Source organism: Eschrichtius robustus, chromosome 4 (genome assembly GCF_028021215.1).
Source record: "Eschrichtius robustus isolate mEscRob2 chromosome 4, mEscRob2.pri, whole genome shotgun sequence".
NCBI classification, from domain to species: Eukaryota; Metazoa; Chordata; class Mammalia; order Artiodactyla; family Eschrichtiidae; genus Eschrichtius; species Eschrichtius robustus.
Genome location: NC_090827.1, coordinates 108,976,679 through 109,003,134, shown reverse-complemented (window position 1 = coordinate 109,003,134; position 26,456 = coordinate 108,976,679). Strand labels below are relative to the sequence as shown.

Genomic DNA, 26,456 nt, shown 5'->3' with positions numbered 1-26,456 from the left:
ATATCTTAATATTTTAAATCAGAAGGGAACCCACAAAACATCCAAAGCACTATGTAGTAGGATAAAACCCTTTTTACCCAAAGTCTTAATGGGTTGAAAGAACAATATTAGGGAAAAAAAAAAAAAATCAAATACCTCTAACACAACATTTTAAAACCACTCAGTCAACAGATAAAAAGAAGCCTTGAGATGATTTAAAAAAAGAGAGAGAGAGAGAAGATTGTCTTACATAGCTTCAGAGATGTCTTCCCTTAGCAAACAACCCAGGTTTCTTCCCATTCCTGCATAAAGAACTGTTTATACTGCATTCTTTCTCTGTACATTCACCCCAGATACCATAACCTGAATTCAACGTGATTCGGTCATTTGAGACCAGTGGAACTCTCTCAACTGACAGACCTCAGTTCTGTCTCTCCAAAATTGTAAGCAAGCTTAAGACCCTAAAGTAGCATTACATCAGCCTCCGAGGCAGATGAACATTTTCCTAAAGAGACAAAGTAAGTCCCTAGACAGAGTATTCTTTCTAAAAAATCAATTATAAGTTCGTTTAGAAAATAAAATAAATTCACAGTGAAAACAATCAAAATGTGACCTTCCAAATCATAAACTATGGCTGTTGTCAGCTCTGGTAGCTCCTGATGAAGGCTGTCATCACAGTGTGGCCCTCGGCCCTACAGCTTCCAGCGACAGGAGGATGGTAGTCAGCGTTTAATAGAATTATTATTTTTTTAAATCGACATCAGTTGGTGAAGGTAGCACGATTAAAATATTCATTTAGTTTTTAAGGTTTTAGTGAGAGAATATTTTTTTTAAGAGGGAAAAAGAACAATTCTTAACAATACATTTCTTTGTACTAACCAGCCAATTCTTAACAAGAAGAGGTACACAATTACTTCCATTTGGGAATCTCACCTGATACGACGTTCATGGTTTCATTTTGCACTATCCCAGGTATAGCATTAAAAGATTTGTAGCCCTAAAAAATAATTCAAAATCAATGGATATACAGTGTAAGTAGAAGAGCAGTTCACTAGTATTCATGGTAAGCTTAGAATGGAGCAGAGGAGCAATACTAAAATGTAACCTTCATCTTAAGGCCGAAAGGATCATGATACAGTCATTAAAAGTCTAGAAAAAAAACTCCCTTTTAGTGAGGACTTGCTTTAGATTGTATCTGTTGAAGATCATGTTAAGAGTTTTTAATTTTTAACTTTTAACTCATGTTAAAAGCTTCCATGTATTTATACCAGTGTTTCTCAACTGGGGGCAATTTTGTCCCCCAGGAGATGTCTGGCAATGTCTGGAGACGTTTTGGTTATCACAGTTGTGCGGGTGCTCTTGGCACTGTGTGGGCACAGGCCGGGGTACTACTAAATATCCAGCAATGCACAGGCCCCACCACAAGGAATTATCCAGCCCAAATCGTGCTGAGGTTAAGAAACCCTGATCTGTACAATGTACCATGTGCGGCTATAAAGTGAATTTCTAAAAGTAGAATCTTACTTTCCAACGCAATTACACAATAAAATTGGAGATCTAGTCTCATAGAAAATAGTAACGTCCTAAAACACAACTTAGAAAGAATACAAATTGTAGTGAGGCTAAAACAAAAACCCAAACAGCTATGCCAAGCTATATCACTTTGGAGCTAAATCCATGACAGGTAAATGTCATTATTTCCAAGCAACTCAACTAATCAGCACAGCCTTTCCTCTGGAAGGGGCTTAATTTGTGTTTCTCACTGTCTGCTGGCATATTTAGACATCTGCTAGGGAACACTGAAGTGATTACAACCTCTTATGAACCAAATGTCTATCTCCCCAAAATGCATATGTTGAAATCCTAATCCCCAGTGTGATGTTATTAGGAGGTGGGGCCTCTGGAAGGTTGTTAAGCCATGAGGGTGGAGCCCCCATGAACGGGATTAGTGCCCTCTTAAAAGGGACCCCAGAGAGCCCTCTTCACCCTGTGAGGATACAATGAGAAAATGGCTGTCTGCAACCTGGAAGTGTCCTCATCAAAACCCAACCCTGCTGGCAAACTGATCTTGGACTTTGAGCCACCAGAAGTGTGAGAGATAAATTTCTGTTGTTTATATACCACCTACTCTATGATATTCTTTTATAGCAGTCCAATCTAAGTTACAAAGTTTATAAGATTTATGGTGCCAAGAAGTTTCCACTTTAGCTTAGCAACATCAATGCCATAAAAAGAACATTCATGACTTCTGTTTCCTCAAAGGCAACTAAACCACCCAGCACACTGGTGCTTGTGTTGGTTTGGTACAACTGACCCCTCTACATTTATCTGTGTTTGGACTTGGGGAGGTCACCCATCATAAGAGGTTTAATCACTGGAAGAGGACTTACAGATCTCCTGGTTCAATTCCCTCATTTGACAAATGAGGTGACATCAGAGTGCAAAGACCAAGAGTTTTCAATGACTTGTTTAAGGGGACACTTCCTTTGTTAGTATATGTAGATGAGTGTTTAATAGATATTTGATGAATTTTTTATACCCATGATAAAAGACAGAGTCAAGAATAAAGCTATTCTCTTCCTTTTAGGCTACTGGGGAAATCACAGTATTCTAGCCCAATGTGACCGCTGCCTGTTTTAGGATTTACAGTCTTGTGGCACAATCAAGACATGAAAGCAATAATCACAGTCGTGAGGAACTTAAGAATATTTGCAATGCTGTAAGAATGTATTAAAAAAGGTTTTGATCTGGTCAAGATGCCCAGGGAAGGCCTCGTTAAGAAGTGATATATAAAGCTTAAAGTAACTAGTCCCTAGTAGCCCAAGAAGCTGGGCAAAGGAGACGGAGAAAGAAGAGAGTGTCAGGCAGAGCACACAGCCTGTGCACATGAGCAGAAATGGGAAGAAACAAAATCAACATGGCTGACTCACCGGCAGAATGGGAGAGCATCTTGTGTCAGAATCAGCATGGGGTCCAACACTATACCCGTCCAATTCTGAGCCCCAGGAAGATGAGATCATGTTTTTCTTTTTATCTCTTATGGTCCTAGCAAGGTGCTTTGCATACAATAGATGCATAATAAAAAATTCTTGAATTGGAATGAACAAAATTACCTGGAGGATAACATCTATCACCCTTCTTGGCAACTCCTGTCCAGAATTTCACTGCTTTTTTGCTGTTACCTATTTCCTTATGTACTATTCTATTCTTTAAAATAATCTACTGTATTTTTTTTTCCAAAAAACATACCTTTTGGACTAGGCTGGACAAATTTGTTTGAAGAATATCATTAAGGTTACCAATTTGTTCATCCAAAGATGGGAGCTGAAATTTTATAAAACAAGATATAAAGCAAGGTGATTACCTGCCCCCCAAATTATTTGTCATAAAAAAGGGAATCATCTTAAATCCAAGTCCTGAAGTCTCTATATTACAGGGTGCGATCTAAGTTTCCTTTGAACAATATTGTATTGTTGGAGGAAGACACATTAGCTTGGAATGGACTCTACAAGCACTAATTTTAGATGTTTGAAGGTCTCTTATTGCAGTCAGCTAAAAATAAGGGCAAGAAATTTAACAGATTGAATATGTGTGACCTCACAATTTCAGGTACTGAATATTGTTGAATACAGTTGTAAACAACCTCTTAAAAAACATGTTTAAAAGTAATAGTGGTTATATTGGTAAGTGGTCTGGAATAAATTTTTCATTTATAGTGTTATACATGGATTTAAAGTGTTCTATCTCTTACCAATTCTGGGACAAATATCATGGGCCTCCTGACACAATGTGTCAAGAAGGACACAACATCACTTTTGTGAAATCCCTGATAAATAGGCATAACTCAAATCGAATCATGAGGGAACATCAGACAAACCTAAATCGAAGGTCATTCTATAAAATAAATGGCCTACAGTCTTAAAAAATGTCAATGTCACCAAAGAAAAAAGATTGAGAAACTGTTCCAGATTAAAGGAACTAAAGACACATGACAACTAAAGACAATGTGTACTCTAGACTGGGCCTTAAACTGGAGAAAGGAAAAAAAAAAAAAGTTTTAAAGAGCATTTTTTAGAAAAATCGGCAAAATTTGAATATAAACTATGGATTAGATGGTGGTATTGGGTCAATGTCATATGTCCTAGTTTTGGTAATCATAATGGTTATGTAAAGTTAGGAAATGCACTGAAATATTTAAGGGTAAAAGGGCATAATGTCTGCAACTTACCTCCAAATGATTGAGAAAAGAACAAAATGCATAGTATTGTACGCATATATACAATAGTACGAATAGATGATAGATACATAGATAAATGGATAAAATAATACCATTAAGCAAATGGAGCAAAGTATTGACAACTGGTGAATCTGGGTAAAAGATGTAAACAGGGCTTCCTTGTACACCAATCTTGCAGATTTTCTGCATGTTTTAAAAGCCCATCAAAATTAAAAGTTACCCCAGACGTAAAAGGGAGGAGATATGGGGATATATGTTTATGTATAGCTGATTCACTTTATTATACAGCAGAAAGTAACATACCATTGTAAAGCAATTATACTCCAATAAAGATGTTAAAAAAAAAAGTTACCCCAAAAAGAACTCGATTTCAAACAATTTAAATGCAAGTATAGGTCCTACACTCTGAAAAACTGTTCAATGACAACAAAAGTGATTGTAGTAGATTCAACACAGATGTTGAATGTGAAGTGTTGTTTGAATAAAATTGATTCATGAAATGTGAAAGTCAGAAAAATCTAGCTATATTAAAATATTGTTTTATATAAAGTGTGATGTATACATATCACTATATTGATACATTAAAAACCATGAGTAGACATGATTATTTTATCTACATCCCAGAACTTTATATATTCAAGTTGCTCCAAATTCTTTTTTATCTAATCTTCTCTTTGGGAATGTGAGAAATTACCTTATATTTAGGCACCTGTGGTTAATACACTAGGCCTATCATTTTAAAATATGTTTTAATTTTTAAAGGTCTACAAAAATGCCTTCTGCTTCCTTTTTCCTTTTTAAAGCTGAATTCATCACAGATACAGAGAACAAACTAGTGGTTCCCAGTGGGGAGCGGGGAGGGGCAATATCAGGGCTGGGGATTAAGAGGTACAAATATTATGGATAAAATGAGCTACAAGGATACATTGTACAACACAGGGAATATAGCCAATATCTTATAAAATGCACGTTGAAACTGTCAAAATAAAATAAAAATTAAAAAAAGAAGAATCTGAACAAAAAGAAGCTAAATTCATTCTGATATATTTCATCAAATCGATGGCAGAGAACTCTCAAGGAGTATTTCCCATTATTCCTTCTCTCCTCCTGCAGCCGTTCCAACATGGCGGCTAAATAACCAGGAAGGCTGACAGAGACCCCCAGCCACTGGGCACCTGATGGGTGAGCCCATGCTTAGCCCTCCCCAGCTGTCCCAGTGACACTGCCCTGGAGCCAGGTTACCTTCCTCACCTGATCGAAATCGATGCTGCCATCCAGAAGGCGTAGAGAGTTCATAATGTTGCTGCAAGTGGTCATTACCGGGTGCACAGAGCACATGGGGTCATTGAGTGCTTGCTCCAGGTTCCTTTTAACATTACTCAGGCTGTTGCTAAGATTTGCAGATAAGTGTCTCATGTCCGTTAAGATACTGTTCACTTCGACCAGGGTTTCTCTGGTCTCTTGGATTTCTGTAGGAACACAGCCCGCTTCAGAACAGAGGCACCCACTGGGCTGGCAAATGGAAAAATCCCTTCTCATCTACAAAAGTACCCTAAAGGAACTTGCGATAAACTTGTAAATGACACTGGAAGGCAACCAGAGGAGCCTGCTGTGAGGGGCAGTCTGAAAGGGGAATACAGGGACATTGATGGCCTCCTCTGCCTCTGCCAGCTACTCCAACCGACTCAGCTTTCCTACCTGGGGGCTCCTTCAAATACGCAGAGGTGAGTACCAACCTAGGAATGTGACCGGGACTCGTGGGCACGGCATTAACTGGCTAGCATTGGAGTAGAAGCCACAGGAAAAGGTGTCACTGCCCTAACCTTGCCTAGCTTTGGAGAGGTCAGCCCAGACAGGCCAGCATCTTCAATCCCAAGCAGTTTTAATTCACATAAAAACTGATCACACCCAGAAGGAATTTAGTGATGGATATTCAAAGAGCTGGAAGTAGACACAGCGATGGTTAAGATCACAGATTTGGATTCAGGCTAGTCTAGGTACAGATCCCAACTTTGCTACTTGCTGTGTAACCGGAAGTCGATTCCTGAACATTCTTTGGCAATGCCTTCATCTGAAAAATGGTGAAACCACCAACATGTTCATCACAAAATGTGGGGATTAGAATGGTCAAATTGAAATTCCTCAATAGCAGTGAGTCCACCTGTTTTATTTTGGAAGTCCCGCAGCCTAGGACGCATCCTTATACTAGGTGATCCCTAAAAATTGTTTGCTATCTTGATTTCTCTGGGGTATAGAAATCCATATTCACGACTTGGGAGGTAGCAAAATACAACTCTTTTCTACAGCGACTTAAAATCACAGCAGTAAAAGATGTGAAACTTAAATTAGAGGGCACTGATTTTCTTCTAAGCAAATAAGTCTTCCGGGCTCACAGAACAGATGTCAGGGCATCAGGTCACAGATGCATGTTGCTAGGAAAGTGTAAATGCCCTTAAAAACTGGTTTTCCCAATTTTCCCTGGCAACCACATAAAACTTGGTTCTAAAACCACACACACACACACACACAAACACACACACACACACACACTTTAATGCTTTGGTGTCGTGGTCTCTTGCCGAAAGTATTATGAGGGCTCACCCCAGATCTTCTACTACCTTCCAGGATCGGACCAAAATTCAAGAGAAAAGATTGTTTGAAGCAGACTCCAAGATTTTCTATTCAGATAAGGTGATAGAATTGGGGATGAAGGGTCATACAGTCCAATCCTGGAAGCCTCCCCAGGTCTCAGAGTAAATCATCAAAACTAGGTTGGGGTGCCATCTTGGATGACATGGGCAATGCCGTCTCCTAAGAGCAAACCTGCTAAGGCACAGCCTAGAATCACAGATTCCCCTAGTAACCAGGAGATGACCCAACCAGCCTCCTAATTTACAGATGAGTAAACTGAGGTCCTGAGAGGTGAAAGAGTTTGCCAAAGGTGCTATAACAAGGTAGCAGAAGAACTACTATCTGAACAGTATTTGAGATAATAATAATTATAATAATAATAATAATAACAAAGATTTTATCAAAGAGTCACTCTGGACCTCAGTTTCTCATCTTTTCCATCTACCTCCCAGGATTATCAGCAAAGCATGGAGCTAGTACCCAGCTCATATTAGAGGCTCAATAAATATCTGCCACAGGGAAACAAGAATCAAAGAACACAGCTGCAACTAGAAACACACAACAGAATGCAAAAGAGCATTGCAAAATATAACTCACATCACACACCTCACATTTTAATGTTCTGTGGTTTACCTCTCATTGCCTTTTCCACTTTGACTTCAAGATGAGTTATTTTAAGGCAAGAAACAACAAACAAACAACAGCAACAACAAAGAACGATGGATGATAAAACAAGTTGATGGCCCAGAAAACGTGTCCATTTAGGCACCGTGAGTAGACATTCTAGGTTATGGGTGCTATGCTGTCATGTCCCAAGAAGGACTCAGAAGTAATAATTTTTTTTATCTTCCAAAGGCTTCAAAGCATTTTATAAAATGTCTACTGGGTTATAACTCTGGGGTCCATTCCAAGCCTACCAAGATCACATATATTATGCATCTGGAGTCAGTGGAAAGATATTTTAAATTCTCAATTTTAGGTAATTAACATTTTACTAGTTCATAAAACATTTCCTTTATAGGTCCTGGCCTGCAGCTCAAATATGATTTGCACAAATCCATTTGCATGTTTCCACTTTCTCCAAAGGCCACTAGACACATAAGGTTGCAAAGGATTTTTAGCAAAAAACTTGCCAAAGCAGTTTATTGAGTACATTTTAAGAAACTCTGGCAACATCAGAGGCTAAAGTTTAACTTATTCAGGCTGGCTTTAAAATATATATATATATATATATATATATAAAATATATAAAACACTTCAGTAATACAGGAAGCACTGAAAAGAAAAAAAAAAATCTGTTTTAATCGACTTTAATCCAGCTAGAATTGTAATGCAAACATTAAAAACTGGGCAAACCATGAGGCAAAAAGTAAAGGTACATGCCAACCACGTTGCACCATTTTGCACAGCATTTATCTTCACATAATTTGGGAGCTGGAAGGGATCTTGGCCGACCACTACTCCAATGAACTGACTTGAGAGGGATCTGGGGTACAGAGATGCCTGGCATCATTCTGTGGTCACACCAGCTCTTGAACTCCAGATTCCTAACTGTTCTTTCAAAGTTACACTGTGCTGTGTTGACTCTGTTTCAGTGCCTCTGTCACTGAAGAAATCAGAAATATTTTCATTTAATATTCAGTGTTTGCTGATATCTGGCAGTATTGTGTCTGCTCATCACTACTTTGAAATTACGGTAGTTATCAGACCCTCCACTACATACTATTAGTTAACGGGCTTAATAAACAAGCACATGTTGCTCCATTGCAAATTCACTTTTTTAGTATTTTGATATTTCAACCTGACACCCTACTTATGTAGGGTGTCATTTTATGACTAATGCCATTTAGTTTTCAATAAAGGACAATAACACACGGTTTGGGGGCCATCTGTCGGCCATGATGACAAAGAGTTCGTTTTGTGTCGTAAATGGGGTTATTGGAGGAAAGAAATGTAACACTCAGTTGTAAGAAAATGTACTAATTAACAGGAATAAGAGGTTACACTCCTTGGACACTGAGCTCTTTATCTAAAACAATGCCCCTTATTAGTCCATTGTGTTACCATTTTTGTGCATTTTTTCTTTCACTCCTTATTTTTTGTTTCCATAGTGGGCCATCTTTCAGTTTTTAAAGATTACCGTATTTCCCTGATTCACTGGCTCCTTTTGCTTTCTTTTTTACATTTTAACTTTAGTGAAATGAGCATGCAATCAATTTTGCATTTAATGTGGTACTTTCCTCTTTTCCCCAAAAAAGACGTTAATTAATCCAATGGTCTATACAATATATGCTGCCTTAAAATCAAGGAGTATTATATTTTGATGAGTCACAAATAGCATGGTATACTGACTAGGAAATCAGAAGCTTTTAGTTCTCCTTCTCCATGTGTTGAAGGCTGGATAGGAAATTGATGGTTTAGGAAAATAGCTGCCACTGTGGATTGTGCACCGTATTAGTTATCTATTGCTGCAGGAGATATTATTCCAAAAGTCAGCAGCTGAAAACTACAAAGGTTTACTATCTCACACAGTATGTGAGGGTCAGAAATCTGGGATTGGCTTAGCTGAGTGGTTGAGCTCAGGATCTCTCCTGAGGTTGCAGTCAAGCTGGCAGCAGGGGCTGCGTTCATCTGAGGACTGACTGGGGCTGGACAATCAGCTTCCTCGGTCAATAACACGGTTGGCAGGAGGCCTCATTTCCTCACCATGAGGGGAAGGAAGGAAGGAAGGACCCCTCCCCAACCCATCTCCTTCCATCAGAAATACGGCTAATGGACAGAACCAAAATTAACCACTGGCTGAAGATTTATTTCAATTGAGTTTAAGTGTATTTGTTGTGAACTTCGGACAACTGTTGTACACTAACAATATCCCAGTAAGGACAAGAGCAAGAAAACTTATTTTTTTGTTTGTTTTCTTTTTTCCTCCATCTATTTTCCTTTATTCAGGTACCACTGAACCTCTGCTGTGATTGACTATGATTCAACCATAGGGGTAAGACTCATTCTAAAGACAAGCCTTGCTGTTTTAAACTTCAGTCTTTGTCAAGGCTAAATACACATTCTAGGAACACAGTTTTCTAATATGTATGTTAGATGAAGAAGGTTCTGTGGCATTTCAGGCAGAGGAAGCCTGTGCAGTACAGGGTCTGGGGAAGAATGACACCTTTGGGGACTTACATCAGAATGAACACTGAGATTCACGGGTGGAATGGAAAGTGGGGTGCTGGTGGAAGAGACTGGAAAGATAGGCAGGGGCCAGGTGTGGAAGGAAGGAAGGAAAGAAGGGAGGGAGGGAGGGAGGAGGGAAGGGAAAAAGGAAGGAGGGAAGGGAGGTGGGAAGGATGGAAGAGAGAAAGGGAGGGAGGGAGGAAGGAAGGAAGGACAGACTGTGGCTCTGCCCCAGCTGACCCTCAGGGAAAACGAGAAAAGGGCGAGGGAGCCTCGGAGGCTGAGCCTTCCGGGTGGAGGCTGTCTTGGTCCTGCTGCCACAGTGCTCACCTTCTGCCATGGCCTTGATGTCATCCAGCACAGGGACCACTCTAGGTTTGAGGTGTTCGAAAATTCCGCCTCCCAGCAACAACTTAATATCTACATTCCAAGAAGCATAAGGGACAGTGAGGGTGGGGTCTCTTTCTTTAGCCTCCTCTTACCTCTCAGTCTCTTCCCGATGCCAATTTCGTTGCCTGGTTTAGTCTCTCCCGACGTGAAATCCCACTTTTCACTCCACGCCCCGCATGGCCGTGGACTCTCGTGCGGAGATTTCTTGGCACACTTCCAAGCCCTCACACCAGCTGCGCCCCCCGTGAAAACTTAACCACCGCAGACTCGGGGTTTCTTTGTACTAGGAATAGGTTCACCTTATCACCTTGATTCACGGCTGCAGGTGTCCCTAACCTCTCCAGCTGGACCAGGGTTTCTGAACCCGGGCTCCATCGACGTCGGGGGCCGGATCCGCCTTTCCTGTGGGACCTGCCCTGTGCGTTGCAGGGTTTTTAGCCACATCCCTGGCCTCCGCCAAAGGATGGGACCCAACCGGGACACTGAAAATGCCTCCAGATGTTGCCAGATGTCGTCTTGAGGGCAAAACAACCCCTGGTTGCTAACCACTGAGCATGTGGGGACCAGCACCGCCCACCCCTCTAATTCCTGAAGCCACTGGCTTCTCCAGGGGGCCCATATCTGTCTTTAACAGCAGATCGGACAGAGACCCAATTCTTCTCTCACGTGGGGAGTGAAGAACAGGTGCCTGTGACTGCAGGAAAGCAGAAGCATTTTTATAATAAATGCTAGGCTTTAATGGCTGAGTAACAAACTACACGTTGTCAATAACACTAGGGAATTACTGTTCTGCTTTCCCCCTTTGTTCACGCAGAAATTGCAGAAACAGAATACTACATTTCTTAGTCCATGTTTTATGGGACATGGCCATAGCATCTTCTCGCCAAAACAAACACATTTGAGGCAACGTTCAATTTTACTCACTGTCCAGATCTGAGAATGCCCTTGCCTTTGTGGTGGTATACTGGTCCAGTACATAGTCAATTTGCTTAAAAAAAAAAAAAAAAAAAAAAGATTACATGAAACCTCTTCTTCTGGAGGTTTCCCAAGCCACAATAAAAAGAGATTTAACATATGAAAATTATCCTGAATCAGAGTGTTGTTTAAAAGAAAGCAGGTTCTTAGAGATATTTCTATTTTTTGGATGCTCAGACTTCTTATTGTCTTAAGAAATATGATTTCTTATTTTTCATGATTCTGTGGATTGGCTATGCCGATCTCCTGGTTGGTGCTGGCTTGGCTGGGGACAAATGGATCCCTCTCTCTATGTGGTCTCTCCTCCCAAGCGGCCAGCCTGGGTGTTTTCACGTAGTGGTCCCTCTAGCAAGAGGACAAGAGTAGACACTGCAAGGCCTTTGGAAGCCTAAGGTCAAAACTAGCACAAGATCACGTCTACTTCATTCATTTGGTCAAAGCAGGTCACAGACACATACAGGATTTGAGGGAATGGAAAACAGATCCACCTCTTGAAAGGAGGAACTGCAGAGAATTTGACGCCGTGTGAAATCTACCACCCTAGGATCATTTTACTTAGCAGCTATTACTGACCTCTGCTGGGGCCACTCACCCTTCTGCCTACTGTGTCTTTGTGGGTCTGCTTCCCCACACCCTCTGCAACACTGTGTGTTACCACTTTTAAATAAAATAACTATTGCCCATCTTCTTAGTGAAAATGTGCATTTTTAATTGTTCATTTCTCCAATTACTAGACTAAGGTTCACTTGCAAATGAAACAACGGACAAAGGATTAATCTCCAAAATATACAAACAGCTCATGGAGCTCAATATCAAAAAAACAAACAACCCTATTAAAAAATGAGCAGAAGACCTAAATAGACATTTACCAAAGAAGACATACAGATGGCCAAGAGACACATGAAAAGATGCTCAACATCACTAATCATTAGAGAAATGCAAATCAGAACCACAGTGAGGTATCACCTCACACCGGTCACAATGGTCATCATCAAAAAGTCTACAAACAATAAATGCTGGAGAGGGTGTGGAGAAAAGGGAACCCTCCTGCGCTGTTGGTGGGAATGTAAATTGATACAGTTGCTATGGAGAACAGTATGGAGGTTCCTTAAAAAACTAAAAATAGAACTACCATAGGACCCAGCAATCCCACTACTGGGCATATACCCTGAGAAAACCATAATTCAAAAAGAGTCATGTACCACAATGTTCATTGCAGCTCTATTTACAATCACCAGGACATGGAAGCAACCTAAGTGTCTACTGACAGATGAATGGATAAAGAAGATGTGGCACATATATACAATGGAATATTATTCAGCCGTAAAAAGAAACGAAATTGAGTTATTTGTAGTGAGGTGGATGGACCTAGAGACTGTCATACAGAGTGAAGTAAGTCAGAAAGAGAAAAACAAATACCGTATGCTAACACATACATATGGAATCTAAAAAAAAAAAAAATGGTACTGATGAACCTAGTGGCAGAGCAGGAATAAAGACGTAGACATAGCGAATGGACTTGAGGACACAGTGGGGAGGGGGAAGCTGGGGCGAAGTGAGAGTAGTATCGACATATATACACTACCGACTGTAAAATAGTTAGCTAGTGGGAAGCAGCTGCATAGCACAGGGAGATCAGCTCAGTGCTTTGTGACGACGTAGAAGGGTGGAATAGGGAGAGTGGGAGGGAGGCTCAAGAGGGAGGGGATATGGGGATATATGTATGCATATGGCTGATTCACTGTGTTGTACAACAGAAACTAACACGGCATTGTGAAGCAATTATACTCCAATAAAGATGTATTAAAAAAAATTTATGATGTTTGGGACCAGTTATATTTCCTCTGTAAATCAATTATTGACACTCTCTGCCCAATTTTTTATAGACTTGTTAGAGCTCTTTCATATATTTTGAACTAGATAAGTTTCCCCCAAAGCCATAACATTTTAGTCTCTTTCCAAGATTATGAAAGCAATCCCAAAGTTCACCAGCCATGATTGCTATGTGTTTAACCCTGCCAACTTTTTAGGAAACAGATTTTACTTTGGCATCTTTAGAATGATAGGTAAAAAATACTATGAATTTTTACTCACAAACTGGGGAAATGAAGCATTTCCCTCTCTGCACAGGCTATAAAGCTGAATAAAGTTAGCTTCTATAATCTCAATATTAAAAATTCCTGCACTCCTTGCATTTTTAGTTCCAACCACATATTAAAAAACTAGTACCATATTTAATGTGTTGGCATTTTTTTAGAATATATTAAACCTGTAAGAACACATCCCTGTGTAAGGAAGCCCATGGATTCTGGCAGGCTCTTAGTGAATCTAATAGGATAGCATCCTTCTCTCTGCATGCTGGTACCCATTAGCTCAGCATCATATGTTTGATGGTTTCTGCTGAGAGGTTTTTATTTATTTATATTTATTTATTTATTTATTTAATTTTTGGCTGCGTTGGGTCTTCGTTGCTGCGTGCGGGCTTTCTCTAGTTGCAGCGAGCAGGGGCTACTCTTCGTTGTGGTGCGCGGGCTTCTCATTGCGGTGGCTTCTCTTGTTGCAGAGCATGGGCTCTAGGCCTGCGGGCTTCAGTAGCTGTGACTCATGGGCTCTAGAGGGCAGGCTCATAAGTTGTGGCACATGGGCTTAGTTGCTCTGTGGCATGTGGGATCTTTCTGGACCAGGGCTCGAACCTGTGTCCCTTGCACTGGCAGGCAGATTCTTAACCACTGCGCCACCAGGGAAGCCCTCTGCTGAGAGGTTTTTAAAAAAGATGTTCTGAATAGACAAAGCATCAATGTGCTTCTGGGATACAGAAAAAAGGTGCCCTCAGGTCACCCTGTCCCCAGAGACAACTTCCGTGCGTATGTGTGCGTGTCTCTCCTTCCCAAGGAATTTTACACATCTATACAGATATTAGCAAATAAGTTTTTATAAAACAGAAAGGTTTCATTACCAGAGTAACTTCAAGGAAACGATGGGGAGTTAATGATATTGTGAAAAAGAAAGGACATAAAGATTTTTCTTTTTAAAAAAAGTCATGGGGCTTCCCTGGTGGCGCCGTGGTTAAGAATCTGTCTGCCAATGCAGGGGACACAGGTTCAAGCCCAGGTCCAGGAATATCCCACATGCCGTGGAGCAACTAAGCCCGTGCACCACAACTACTGAGCCCATGAGCCACAACTACTGGAGCCCGCACGCCTAGAGCCCATGCTCCGCAACAAGAGAAGCCACTGCAATGAGAAGCCCGCACACCGCAACGAAAAGTAGCCCCCGCTCACTACAACTAGAGAAAGCCTGCGCGCAGCAATGAAGACCAACACAGCCAAAAATAAATAAATAAAATTGAAAAAGTCATGAGACCTTTAAAATGGTTAAGCACTTTTATAATAAGTAATATAATTCTATGTTATACCTTAATAAAAGAAAAGAAATAAAGTAAAATGCAATAAAATAAAAGCACCAATTCTGAAATTATGCTTTGTACTCTTTTGAAAATCACTTGCTAGGCCTTTATTCCTTTATCTTTAAAATTAAAAGACAACACCTGTCTACAATGATTATAGGGTTTTCAGAAGGTCCAAAGAAGATTCCAAATATATACAGGAACTCCCAAAGGCCTCAAACACAAAGCAGCATGGGACATACAGATTGTGGTCCTTACCCCTGGAGTTGCATTCAGGAGAGTTCTCAAGTCGTTGAAATTACTTTCTGACAATTTCCGAGTCTTTTCAATGTGAGTCCTTATGTGTTGGTTCGCCACAAAACCATAGATGATACCAATGCTGCAGGAAAAGGAAAGGAGAGCATTTACTGTGGGAGCCATGGCCGTGTGGCCAGGTGCGGAGCAGCCCACAGCCGGGGGGGAGGCAGAAGGTCTTCCTGTGCAGAGAACCCCTCCTCCCCAAGCCCAGCCCCTGCACTGCTACAGGCTTCCTGCCTCCATCCCATAATCCACCCCCCACCAAATGTGGGCCACAGAACAAGACTCAGTCTTCTCAGGGAAGACACATATCCATTCAAGACACGTTGCTGTTAAATATGAGTCTTATAAATGGAACAATGTTCAGGAAATAGAAGTTACAAAGGTTATAAGACAGGGTGTGGAATACAGCCCCACTTCTGTACAGATGCGAATGTAGGTATACACTCTCCGTGCAGGGCGTGCACACACACACACTACATGCATACCTCTGCTCTCCTCAAGAAGGCTGTCAGGAAAAATACTAAAATGATAAGAATGGTTTGGGCTTTCTAATGTTTTTGGTTAATCTAATTGTCTTTGTTAGCTACTGCATTGTCCAGGTTGAAAAGAAACGTGAATTACTTTAGCATTAAAATACTATATAAGCTGCAAGCCATAGAGTATATACCGTCTCCTTCCACTTTATGTGAAGTACAAAATCAAACAAAATGATGGTGCTAAAAGTCAGTGGTTATATTTGGGGGAGGGGTGGGTAATGGTGTAGTTACTGTGTTCACTTCATAGAAATTCGCACATATGTGCTTATGATAGGAACACTTTTCTCCATATAAAATGCACTTTAATAAAGAGTTTCAAGAACAGTACATGAGGGCTTCCCTGGTGGTGTAGTGGTTAAGAATCGGCCTGCCAATGCAGGGGACACAGTTTCGAGCCCTGGTCCGGGAAGATCTCACATGCTGCGGAGCAACTAAGCCCATGTGCCACAACTACTGAGCCTGCACTCTAGAGCCCGTGAGCCACAACTACTGAGTCCAGCCGCCTAGAGCCCATGCTCCGCAACAAGTGAAGCCGCCGCAGTGATAAGCCCGCACACCTGCAACGAAGAGTAGCCCCCGCTCGCCACAACTAGAGGAAGCCTGTGTGCAGCAACGAAGACCCAACGCAGCCAAAAATAAATAAATAAATAAATAAATAAAAACACCACATGAGAGGCATCTTACATGAAAAGCTACTCTACATGAAAATAAAAACCATGTTTTTCGAGCCATTTGAAATGTCTACATTTAATCATTTTAAGAGCTCTTAATGTCTACTAATTACTAACAATCCCCGGACAAATCCAACGGGTTTGTTTTTGTGTCAAGGCCTTTAAACATTAAAATGTTACATTTAAGATTGCTAATCACCAAGGTCCTGTTGGATTTAGCCACTAGATGGCAGCAAGAAATTATACAAGCTCATAACACACCCTACAGAAGTTACCTCCAGAAGTTAACAAAATTTTTAGTTTGTAATAAATTGTTAGTTTGTAACCATCCAATGGAAGGTGTAACTATGTTTCTAGAAGAAAGTTTTGCAAATAATATGCAAACTTTGGGGGGAAAATTCTGATGCAGAATATGACTACTTCTGCTTCTTCACCAAAAGCAACATCTTAAGCATGATGCATTCAGATATTTACAGGTAGGATGGCCAACTGTCCATTTTTGCACCAAAAGTCCCACATTCCCAGGAAACCTCTCAGTCTTGGGTAATTGGGGAGTCATTTGCCCCATTTCTGTCATGAGTCATTCCAAGGAGCATTGCTGGTCTGGTTACCAAAGGGGAAGGGGGAGGGGGATAAATTAGGAGGTTGGGATTTACATATACGCACTACTATATATATAAAATATAGATAACCAACAAGGGGCTACAGTATAGCATAGGGAACTATACTCAATATTTTGTAATAACCTATAAGGGAAAAGAATCTGAAAAATAATATATATATATATATATATATATATATATATATCTCACTGTGCCATACACCTGAAACTAACATGATAATGTAAATCAACTATACTTCAATAAAAAAATAAAAATTTTTTAGAAGATAGAGAAATAAACCTATTTTCCCAGAGCAATATTACATAGGTGCATTGCCTTTCCAAACTAATCCCCCAAAGTCTGTAACACAATGTTGCACAACATTTCTTATGGTTAACAAGGTGCACTGGGGACTTCCCTGGTGGTGCAGAGATTAAGAATCCGCCTGCCAATGCAGGGGACACGGGTTCAAGCCCTGGTCCAGGAAGATCCCACATGCCGCGGAGCAACTAAGACCGTGCACCACAACTACTGAGACTGTGCTCTAGAGCCCATGAGCCACAACTACTGAGTCCACGTGCGACAACTACTGAAGCCTGTGCACCTAGAGCCCTTGCTCCGCAACAAGAGAAGCCACCGCAGTGAGAAGCCTGCGGACCGCAAGGAAGAGTAGCCCCTGCTCGCCACAACTAGAGAAAGCTCGCGTGCAGCAACGAGGACCCAACACAGCCAAAAATGAATAATAAATAAATTAGTTTAAAAAAAAAACAAAAAAAAACCAAGGTGCAGTGGAATATGCAATAAAGGAGGAACATGAGACTTGGGTTCTGGTCCCACAGCTGCCACTATCTCATACTGTGTGAGCTTGAGAATGTCCCTTCCCTCTGTGAGCTTCAGTTGGCATCAAAAACTAGAAATTAGATTAGATCAGTGCTTCTCAGACTACAAAGGAGAGGGGTACTGGATGTCCACAAGGTGTCTTCGATTTTTTTTTAAGTTTGGGTTCATGTTGATGATAATCTTTAAAAGATCTAATTAACAATATCCTCTGACACTTGAAAGGACCACCTTAGAATCCATTTTTGTTGGTCTTAAGTCTGCACTGGTATTTATGAGGCTGGCATTACACCAGAGCAATAATAGTTGTTAAATGATTCACTCATGCAAAATAAGGCCAAACGACCCAAAATAATGACTTTGGAGCGGTGTCAACAGAAGGGGAAAAAAAAGCTGAGTCATAGTAATGTACCTGGAGCTTTATTTACCACGCCAATTTTCAACCATTCTACACCATGACAAGTCAGGATCACCACCTGAATATACTTGCCCGCTAGAGGATTTCACACTGGGGGCCCTTGCTCTCTCCCCATCATGTCCAAATTATTTGTCATTCATCATGCTCCAGACCCATTTTTGTCATATAAGTCAAAGTGAACTTGGGAAACAAACAGCAAGTCCAAGTCCACGTGGCTTTCCCTGAACCCCCTGGATAGGAGAAGGACATCTTGCCTTGAACTCCCAGAGGTCTCGCCCTGAAGTTCTGATGGGTTTTTCTCACTTCATACTCTATTTTGCCTTTATTTCCAGCTATGTTTAACTTCCCTAAAAAGAGGTGGAAACGACTTCTTTGTCAACCTTGGCTAATGCAGGGTCTCCTGTCCATGGTGGGTGCTCAGTGAAGGCGGATTTACGGACTGGGCTTTGTTTCATCTGATCCATTTAGAAGATTAGCCATATGTTCAGAATGTCCAAGTCAGAAACTATCTTTGTTCCTTTATTGCATAAATGCTGTTACTCCAAAAATCATCAATCAGTAAACACAGCATTGCAATACAATGCTGAATTTCAATACACCATATTCAAAAGGACACATTTCTGTTACTCAGTTATAGATCTAATTAAAATGAAAGCATTAATCATTTAAAAAAAACTGTACTAAACAGAAGTCTGGGATAGAATTTAGCAACTTTCAAAGCTGATTTTCACACTCATAACTCATTGTAAGTTTTATATTTAAATTAAAGACAGCAAATTCAAATGCCTACACAGGCAGGCAGAAAGCATGAAGGGCAAAGTGCCTGGTATGGACCTGTGGGAGCTGGAGATAAAGATGGGGGTGGGGCAGATGCTCTGTGGTTCCAGTAAGTGCTACTGTGATGGAAGAAGACCAGATCTTCCGATTATTCACAAAAATCTGGGAATCTGGATTCATACGTAAAGTCTCCCATTTAAAAAATTTTTTTCCCATTTTTAACTATTAGCAACAAATCAAAGAAAAAAATTTTAAATACTACACAAACCAATTGATGGTCTCCATTTGTAATCCCAAATTTAAAACCCTTAGTTAAACACAAATAGAGAATTAAAAAGTTATTCTTTTTGTTGTTGTTCATTTAGACATTCCTTATTATTCAATGTTCTTTTAAGCATGCACACAAAAAAATCACATGAAATTAATGTTTTGTTTTGTTTTTTTAAACACCAGTCAACTATTAGGATATGATGATAATGATGGAAATTCACCTCACACAAAAAGGGAATAAAATTTCAATCAAATGATAGTCAAATGACCATCAATTCTCTGGCATTGACAAAAAAGCCTTTAAGCTATCGAAAATTTTATGTAGTACAACAAAATCTCTTGAAATTTTTAGCAGAAGATAGGAATTTATTTTTATGACATATTAGCACTATAACTTCTGTATTTTATATGGACAGACAGATTTTCTCTACTTAAAAGTAAATACTTAAAGTTTTTAGAGTATGGCTAAACATTTAAAATTTGTAGCAGTTTTTTCTACCAATTTCTACTGACAATGAAATTAGCCAATAAGAGCCAAATAAATGCTCTGTCTGTAACTGATCTCTTACTTTTTAAAGATAATTTTTCAATTTCGATTTCAATTTTATATAACTAACTCTCTCATTAAGCAAGTCTCATGATTTCCAAGGCATGCTAGCTCAATTTCTTTTCTGGAAGCTTGTGACCTCCACACCAGGAATTGACATCACATTGTAACAAAAAAAAAAAAAAAAGCGAACTTTGAAAATAGCCATCTTCCTGAAAAGGACTGGGATTCAGTTTCACCACAGTAATTGGCAAAAGCTGACTTACCATACTGGGAAACTTAGAAATAACCTCTATTCTGGAGAAATAAAGGCACAGCTGTTCCTTTTTGTTGTTGCTTATAACCTTTTTGAAATTCTGAAAAATGCAGTGATGACAAATGCAAAGGAAAGGAGAGAAAAGTTGGCTTTTTCTGGAGTAAGACACATCTGCTTAAACAGTCCACAGTGAGATGTGGAAATGTAATCTTCTGCTGATGGTCAAACAGACTTACGTAAACATATGTCAACGTCTGTGGAATTCAAACACTTTGCAGCTGCCTTTGGAAAAGCTCAAACGGAAAAAGAATATGACCACATATATTCCACATATACTAGGGGATCTTTCTCATTAACATCTATGCCTTTCTCAATTAAAAAGAAAAGATTTCAAAATTTTTAATAAAATGGGATGGATGAAAAATCAAGACTAACTTAAAAACCAACTTCTTTTTTAATTGTAACAGTATACAGCCACAAAAAGGAACTGAGCCTGATAAAAGGCAAGTAGACTGCTCTGGGCTTCTGAAAGAATTTTTTTTAAATCATATACAAAGATTATTTATCACTAGTATCCAATCTCTGCTGAGGTCAATGGAAGCAGAGGCTAATACCTCGTTTTCTCTCTCTTTCCGCCTTCTAATTTTGTGGATATTCTTTCCCCTCTTATTTTATTCTAATCTTCTGATTTTGTGGACATAAGTTTCTTCTCCTTTTTATCCAATCATGATATGGAAATTTCTGTTTTCTCCTGGTCTTTTAATCTTCTTGGCTAGTTTTGATTACGTGCAAACAATTACTCAACTCATGCTGTTGAAGATACTTGCAAACCACTAGGTGCTCTAAAATGATGACATCAAAAAAGCTATTTAAATTTAAAAAAAAAAAAAATTCAAAGCAAAGAAGTTTAAACTTCTAGTCTGAATTTAAAGTAAACAAAACAATCTCAAATACTACTCTTATTTAGAACTATTTATAATCCTTATATAAATTCGATGTATTATGTGAAATAAATTAGTTTAAATTTGTCACCTAGCCTCAAATAGTTGATCAACTTTGGTTTAATTGTACTGAAATTTAAAATTGTTATATTAATAAGTTTTACTCGGGTGGGGAAAATATCTTAACTGATTGTGTAGGAGGATAGAATCACAGATTTTTTTTTTAAAGAATTTTCTAAACTAAAATATACTCAGGAGAAAAAAACTTACCTAAATGTGTTTGATGGGTCTGAGTTCTCAAGAATAAAAGATATATTTAGCATTCATTTTATATAAAATGAAAGCTAAGTTTACTTCTGACATTGTAGCTTTAATGTTTATATATCTCTGTATTTAAAACCTCATATAAATAATTCAATCAGTTCAGGGTAAACTATAAAGTGTATATTGCATAATTATATGTAATGCAAATAAAAGTGCAATTTAAGAATAGAAACCCAATACAGGACATATGCTCCATTAAAAAAACTGAAAGTCCATTATTACATATGTGAGCATTTATTTGGGTAAATGAGTACATGCAATAAAGAATTTTCCTGAAGTTACATCATATGTATTTATATCAAGTGGAAATTCTTAACTTGTTAAATAAGTAATCATGCTAACAAGAAGCCCTAAGGGCAAGTATTTTCAAAAGACACTTTGTCACCTGAGCTTCATCTTTGATGTCTAGGGTATACAAAAAGGAAGACACACGTCTGTCCAAGTCTTTGGATGAATGAAGGATGTAAGTTTCAGGCTTAAAGGAAATGCACAAGGATCTAACTGGTCTTTGGGCTATAACCGACATTCTTCTGGTAGCTGGGGGGAGGTAACTACTCCCACAGCTGTAGGGTCTGTACATTCCTGAAAATCCTTCAAACACAAAGCAGAGAGACAGGGGAAATCTGTAATTACTACTGCCCCATCCTAAGCTGCCTTTCAGAATTCAATGTGAAGCAGTTAGATGCAAATTATGGACAGAGAGAACAGGGACACACAGGGAAACAGGAGAGAGAGAGACAGAGAAACCCACACCCCCATCTTGCAAATGAAACACACCCACAAAAACTACCTGGTGGTTAAACAAGGGTGCATGAAATTAGCTAACACATTCACTTGGATCCTGTTTATAATGTTAAGGTCTATTTCTTTTTCTTTTTTAACGTCTTTATTGGAGTATAATTGCTTTACAATGGTGTGTTAGTTTCTGCTGTATAACAAAGTGAATCAGCTATACATGTACATATATCCCCATATCTCCTCCCTCTTGAGTCTCCCTCCCATCCTCCCTATCCCACCCCTCTAGGTGGTCATAAAGCACCGAGCTGATCTTCCTGTGCTATGTGGCTGATTCCCACTAGCTATCTACTTTACATTTGGTAGTGTATGTATGTCAATGCCCCTCTCTCACTTCGTCCCAGCTTACCCTTACCCTTCCTCCTCCCCGTGTCCTGAAGTCCATTCTCTACGTCTGTGTTAAGGTCTGTTATTTCACTATTTTCAGCAGAAGGATATCTGTTCAAAAAAACTGACTGCTCTGGAATCAGTGGCAGTGCACTGGCTTCTGCTTTTTGTGGGGATTTTTTGGTTTTCCAAATTAAATTTTTAGTGTACTTAATTCAGTAAGTAATACCTGAGTGTGGTAGATAATTCAAAAGAAACAAGAAGTCTGGTTGCAGTAAGAAGCAAGTTCGCTTCCCTGCCCTTCACAGCCACCAATTTCCTTCCCAGAGGCAACTCGCCTGGCCAGGGTCTCGGCAATCCTTTCACATGTTCTCTTTGCAACCATAACCAAGTGTTCACATCCCCCTCCTTTTTTGTTTTTAATCACTGGTGTTGTGTTCTACACGTGGTCTGCAAACTGCTTTTCTCACTGCATCTCACTTGGGGACTGTTTCCTATCAGCAACTCTAGAACTGGCCAGTGCTCTCCAATGGGTATATGGCAATATACCAATATTCCAATGAATGGTCCCCCAAAGCATACATCTCACCATGCTTCTACTGATGGCCACACTTCAAGAACTTTTCTTCTTGGGTTAGCAGTCCAAACTTCAAAACTTTAAATTGTTCTGTTTAATTTTGTTTAATTTCTGTTTAATTCTGTTTTCTGCTTAAATTCCCCAATATCAGTTATTCAGCAAAATTTGAAAGATCTTACTCATGGCTACTGAGCAACTGCGGTGCTCGGAGACACATCAAGGAGGATGTGACTGACACTCCTCGTTGTCTCTGGGTCTCCTTGAAGCCTAGCATTACTCATGTCATAGGCACTTTATTTCTGGATATGACACACTGATTGAATGGATGAGGGAATGTGTAAAGATGACCAAGTATCACAACCAGGGGTCCAGTATTGTGAAGCACAATCCTCAGCTGAGGAATCTGATTTCACAACTAAACTTCTTCGTCTTAAAAGCAGTGTACATCTAATCTGTCAGTCCATTGGAAAACTTATGGCAGCAGCAGGGGCTGCAGAAGAAACATCCTAAATCATGAAGTGTGCCCCAGACTTCATATTATTTCCAAAAGGAAGTACACATTTAGAACCAGAAATATGCAAATTCTACAACTGGGTAATATATCACTAAAGTATAGGTTTCTGCCTCCAGATTACCCTGCAGAAACACTGAAGGAAATGTTTAATGAAAATGGTACACTATAGGAGCTGGACTTTTAGATTTATTTATGTATTATTTATAATAATTATTATTTATTTTTAACTCAATAATAGATCGAACCCACGCCCCCTGAAGTGGAAGCGTGAAGTCTTAACCACTGGGCCACCTGGGAAGTCCCAACAGAGTTTTGATGCTATGTTTTAAAAGTCACAATTTTGAAGATAATTCTCTAAAGAATCTGTGAATGCTACAACAAAGGGTAATTACCACCTTCAATGGAGAGAAAGGCATAATGAACTGATTTCTTTCTCACAATAAAAGTCTTCATTTAACAAACTTGAAAAAAAAAAAAAAGACAGGTTCCAGCTTAATTGCAAACTCAAGAAAACTGGGTATATAGATAATGTTTTGGAGACTGGTTCAAGATGGCGGAGTAGGACATGCGCTCACTCTCTCTTGTGAGAGCACCAGAATCATAACTGACTGCTCAACGATCAGACAGGAAGACACTGGAACTCACCAAAAAAGATACCCCACATCCAAAGACAAAGGAGAAGCCACAATAAGACGGTAGGAGGGGCGCAATCACAATAAAATCAAATCCCATAACTGCTGGGTGGGTGACTCACAAACTGGAGAACACATATACCACAGAAGTCCACCCACTGAAGTGAAGGTTCTGAGCCCCACGTCAGGCTTCCCAACCTGGGGGTCCGGCAACAGGCAGAGGAATTACCAGAGAATCAGACTTTGAAGGCTAGCGGGATTTGATTGCACGACTTCGACAGGTCTGGGGGACAAGAGAGTCCACTCTTGGAGGGCACACACAAAGTAGTGTGCACATGAGGACCCAGAGGGAAGGAGCAGTGAACCCACAGGAGACTGAACCAGACCTACCTGCTAGTGTTGGAGGGTCTCCCGCAGAGGCGGGGGGTGGCCGTGGCTCACTACGGGGACAAGGACACTGGCAGCAGAGGTTCTGGGAAGTTCTCCTTGGCGTGAGCCCTCCCGGAGTCCGCCATTAGCCCCACCAAAGAGCCTATAGGCGGCAGTGCTGGGTCACCTCAGGCCAAACAACCAACAAGGAGGGAACTCATCCCCATCCATCAGCAGACAAGCAGATTAAAGTTTTACTGAGCTCTGCCCACCAGAGCAACACCCAGCTCTACCCACCACCAGTCCCTCCCATCAGGAAATTTGCAAAGGCCTCTTAGATAGCCTCATCCACCAGAGGGCAGACAGCAGAAGCAAGAAGAACTACAATCCTGCAGGCTGTGGAACAAAAACCACATTCACAGAAAGATACACAAAATTAAAATGCAGAGGACTATGTACCAGATGTAGATGATGAACAAGATAAAACCCCAGAAAAGCAGCTAAATTAGGTGGAGCTAGGCAACCTTCTAGAAAAACAATTCAGAATAATGATAGTGAAGATGATCCAGGACCTCAGAAAAAGAATGGAGGCAAAGATAGAGAAGAAGATGCAAGAAATGTTTAACAAAGACCTAGAAGAATTAAAGAACAAACACCTAGAAGAATTAAAGAACAAACAAACAGAGATGAACAATACATTAACTGAAGTGAAAAATACACTAGAAGGAATCAATAGCAGAATAACTGAGGAATAAGAATGGATAAGTGACCTGGAGGACAGAATGGTGGAAATCACTGCCACAGAGCAGAATAAAGAAAAAAGAATGAAAAGAAATGAAGACAGCCTAAGAGACCTTTAGGACAACATTAAATGCACCAACATTCACATTATAGGGGTCCCAGAAGGAGAAGAGAGAAAGGACCTGAGAAAATATTTGAAGAGATTATAGTCAAAAATTTCCCTAATATGGGAAAGGGAATAATCAAGTCCAGGAAGCGCAGAGAGTCCCATACAGGATAGATCCAAGGAGAAACACACCAAGACACATATTAATTAAACTCTCAAAAATTAAATACAAAGAAAAAATATTAAAAGTAGCAAGGGAAAAGCAACAAACAAGATACAACAGAATCCCCATAAGGTTAACAGCTGATCTTTCAGCAGAAACTCTGCAAGCCAGAAGGGAGTAGCAGGACATATTTAAAGTGATGAAAGGGAAAAACCTACAACCAAGATTACTCTGCCCAGCAAGGATCTCATTCAGATTTGATGGAGAAATTAAAACCTTTACAGATAAGCAAAAGCTAAGAGAATTCAGCACCACCAAACCAGCTCTACAACAAATGCTAAAGGAACTTCTCTAAGTGGGAAACACAAGAGAAGAAAAGGACCTACACAAACAAACCCAAAACAATTAAGAAAATGGTCATAGGCATATACATATCAATAAGTACCTTAAATGTAAATGGATTAAATGCTCCAACCAAAAGACAGAGATGGGCTGAATGGGTATGAAAACAAGACCCATATATATGCTGTCTACAAGAGACCCACTTCAGACCTAGGGACACATACAGACTGAAAGTGAGGGGATGGAAAAAGATATTCCATGCAAATGGAAATCAAAAGAAAGCTGGAGTAGCAATTCTCATATCAGACAAAGTAGACTTTAAAATAAAGACTACTATAAGAGACAAAGAAGACACTACATAATGATCAAGGGATCAATCCAAGAAGAAGATAAAACAATTTTAAATATATATGCACCCAACATAGGAGCACCTCAACACATAAGGCTAACACTAACAGCTATAAAAGAGGAAATCGACAGTAACACAATAATAGTGGGGGACTTTAACACCTCACTTACACCAATGGACAGATCATCCAGACAGAAAACTAATAAGGAGACACAAGCTTTAAATGACACAATAGACCAGATACATTTAATTGATATTTATAGGACATTCCAT

General features: G+C 39.8%; 1 protein-coding gene across 1 annotated transcript in view; it reads right to left on the bottom strand.

Moving 5' to 3' along the window:
* The window catches only part of PROM1 (prominin 1), a 94,891-nt gene that overhangs the window by 28,517 nt on the left and 39,918 nt on the right, over positions 1–26,456 (bottom strand). The window contains exons 5-10 of the mRNA XM_068542270.1: positions 15,048–15,168; positions 11,333–11,396; positions 10,349–10,438; positions 5,468–5,685; positions 3,229–3,303; positions 913–976 (exon numbers count right to left, since the gene is read on the bottom strand). Of these exons, the coding sequence (XP_068398371.1) occupies positions 913–976; positions 3,229–3,303; positions 5,468–5,685; positions 10,349–10,438; positions 11,333–11,396; positions 15,048–15,168 (632 nt within the window). The remainder of the gene's footprint in view (positions 1–912; positions 977–3,228; positions 3,304–5,467; positions 5,686–10,348; positions 10,439–11,332; positions 11,397–15,047; positions 15,169–26,456) is intronic.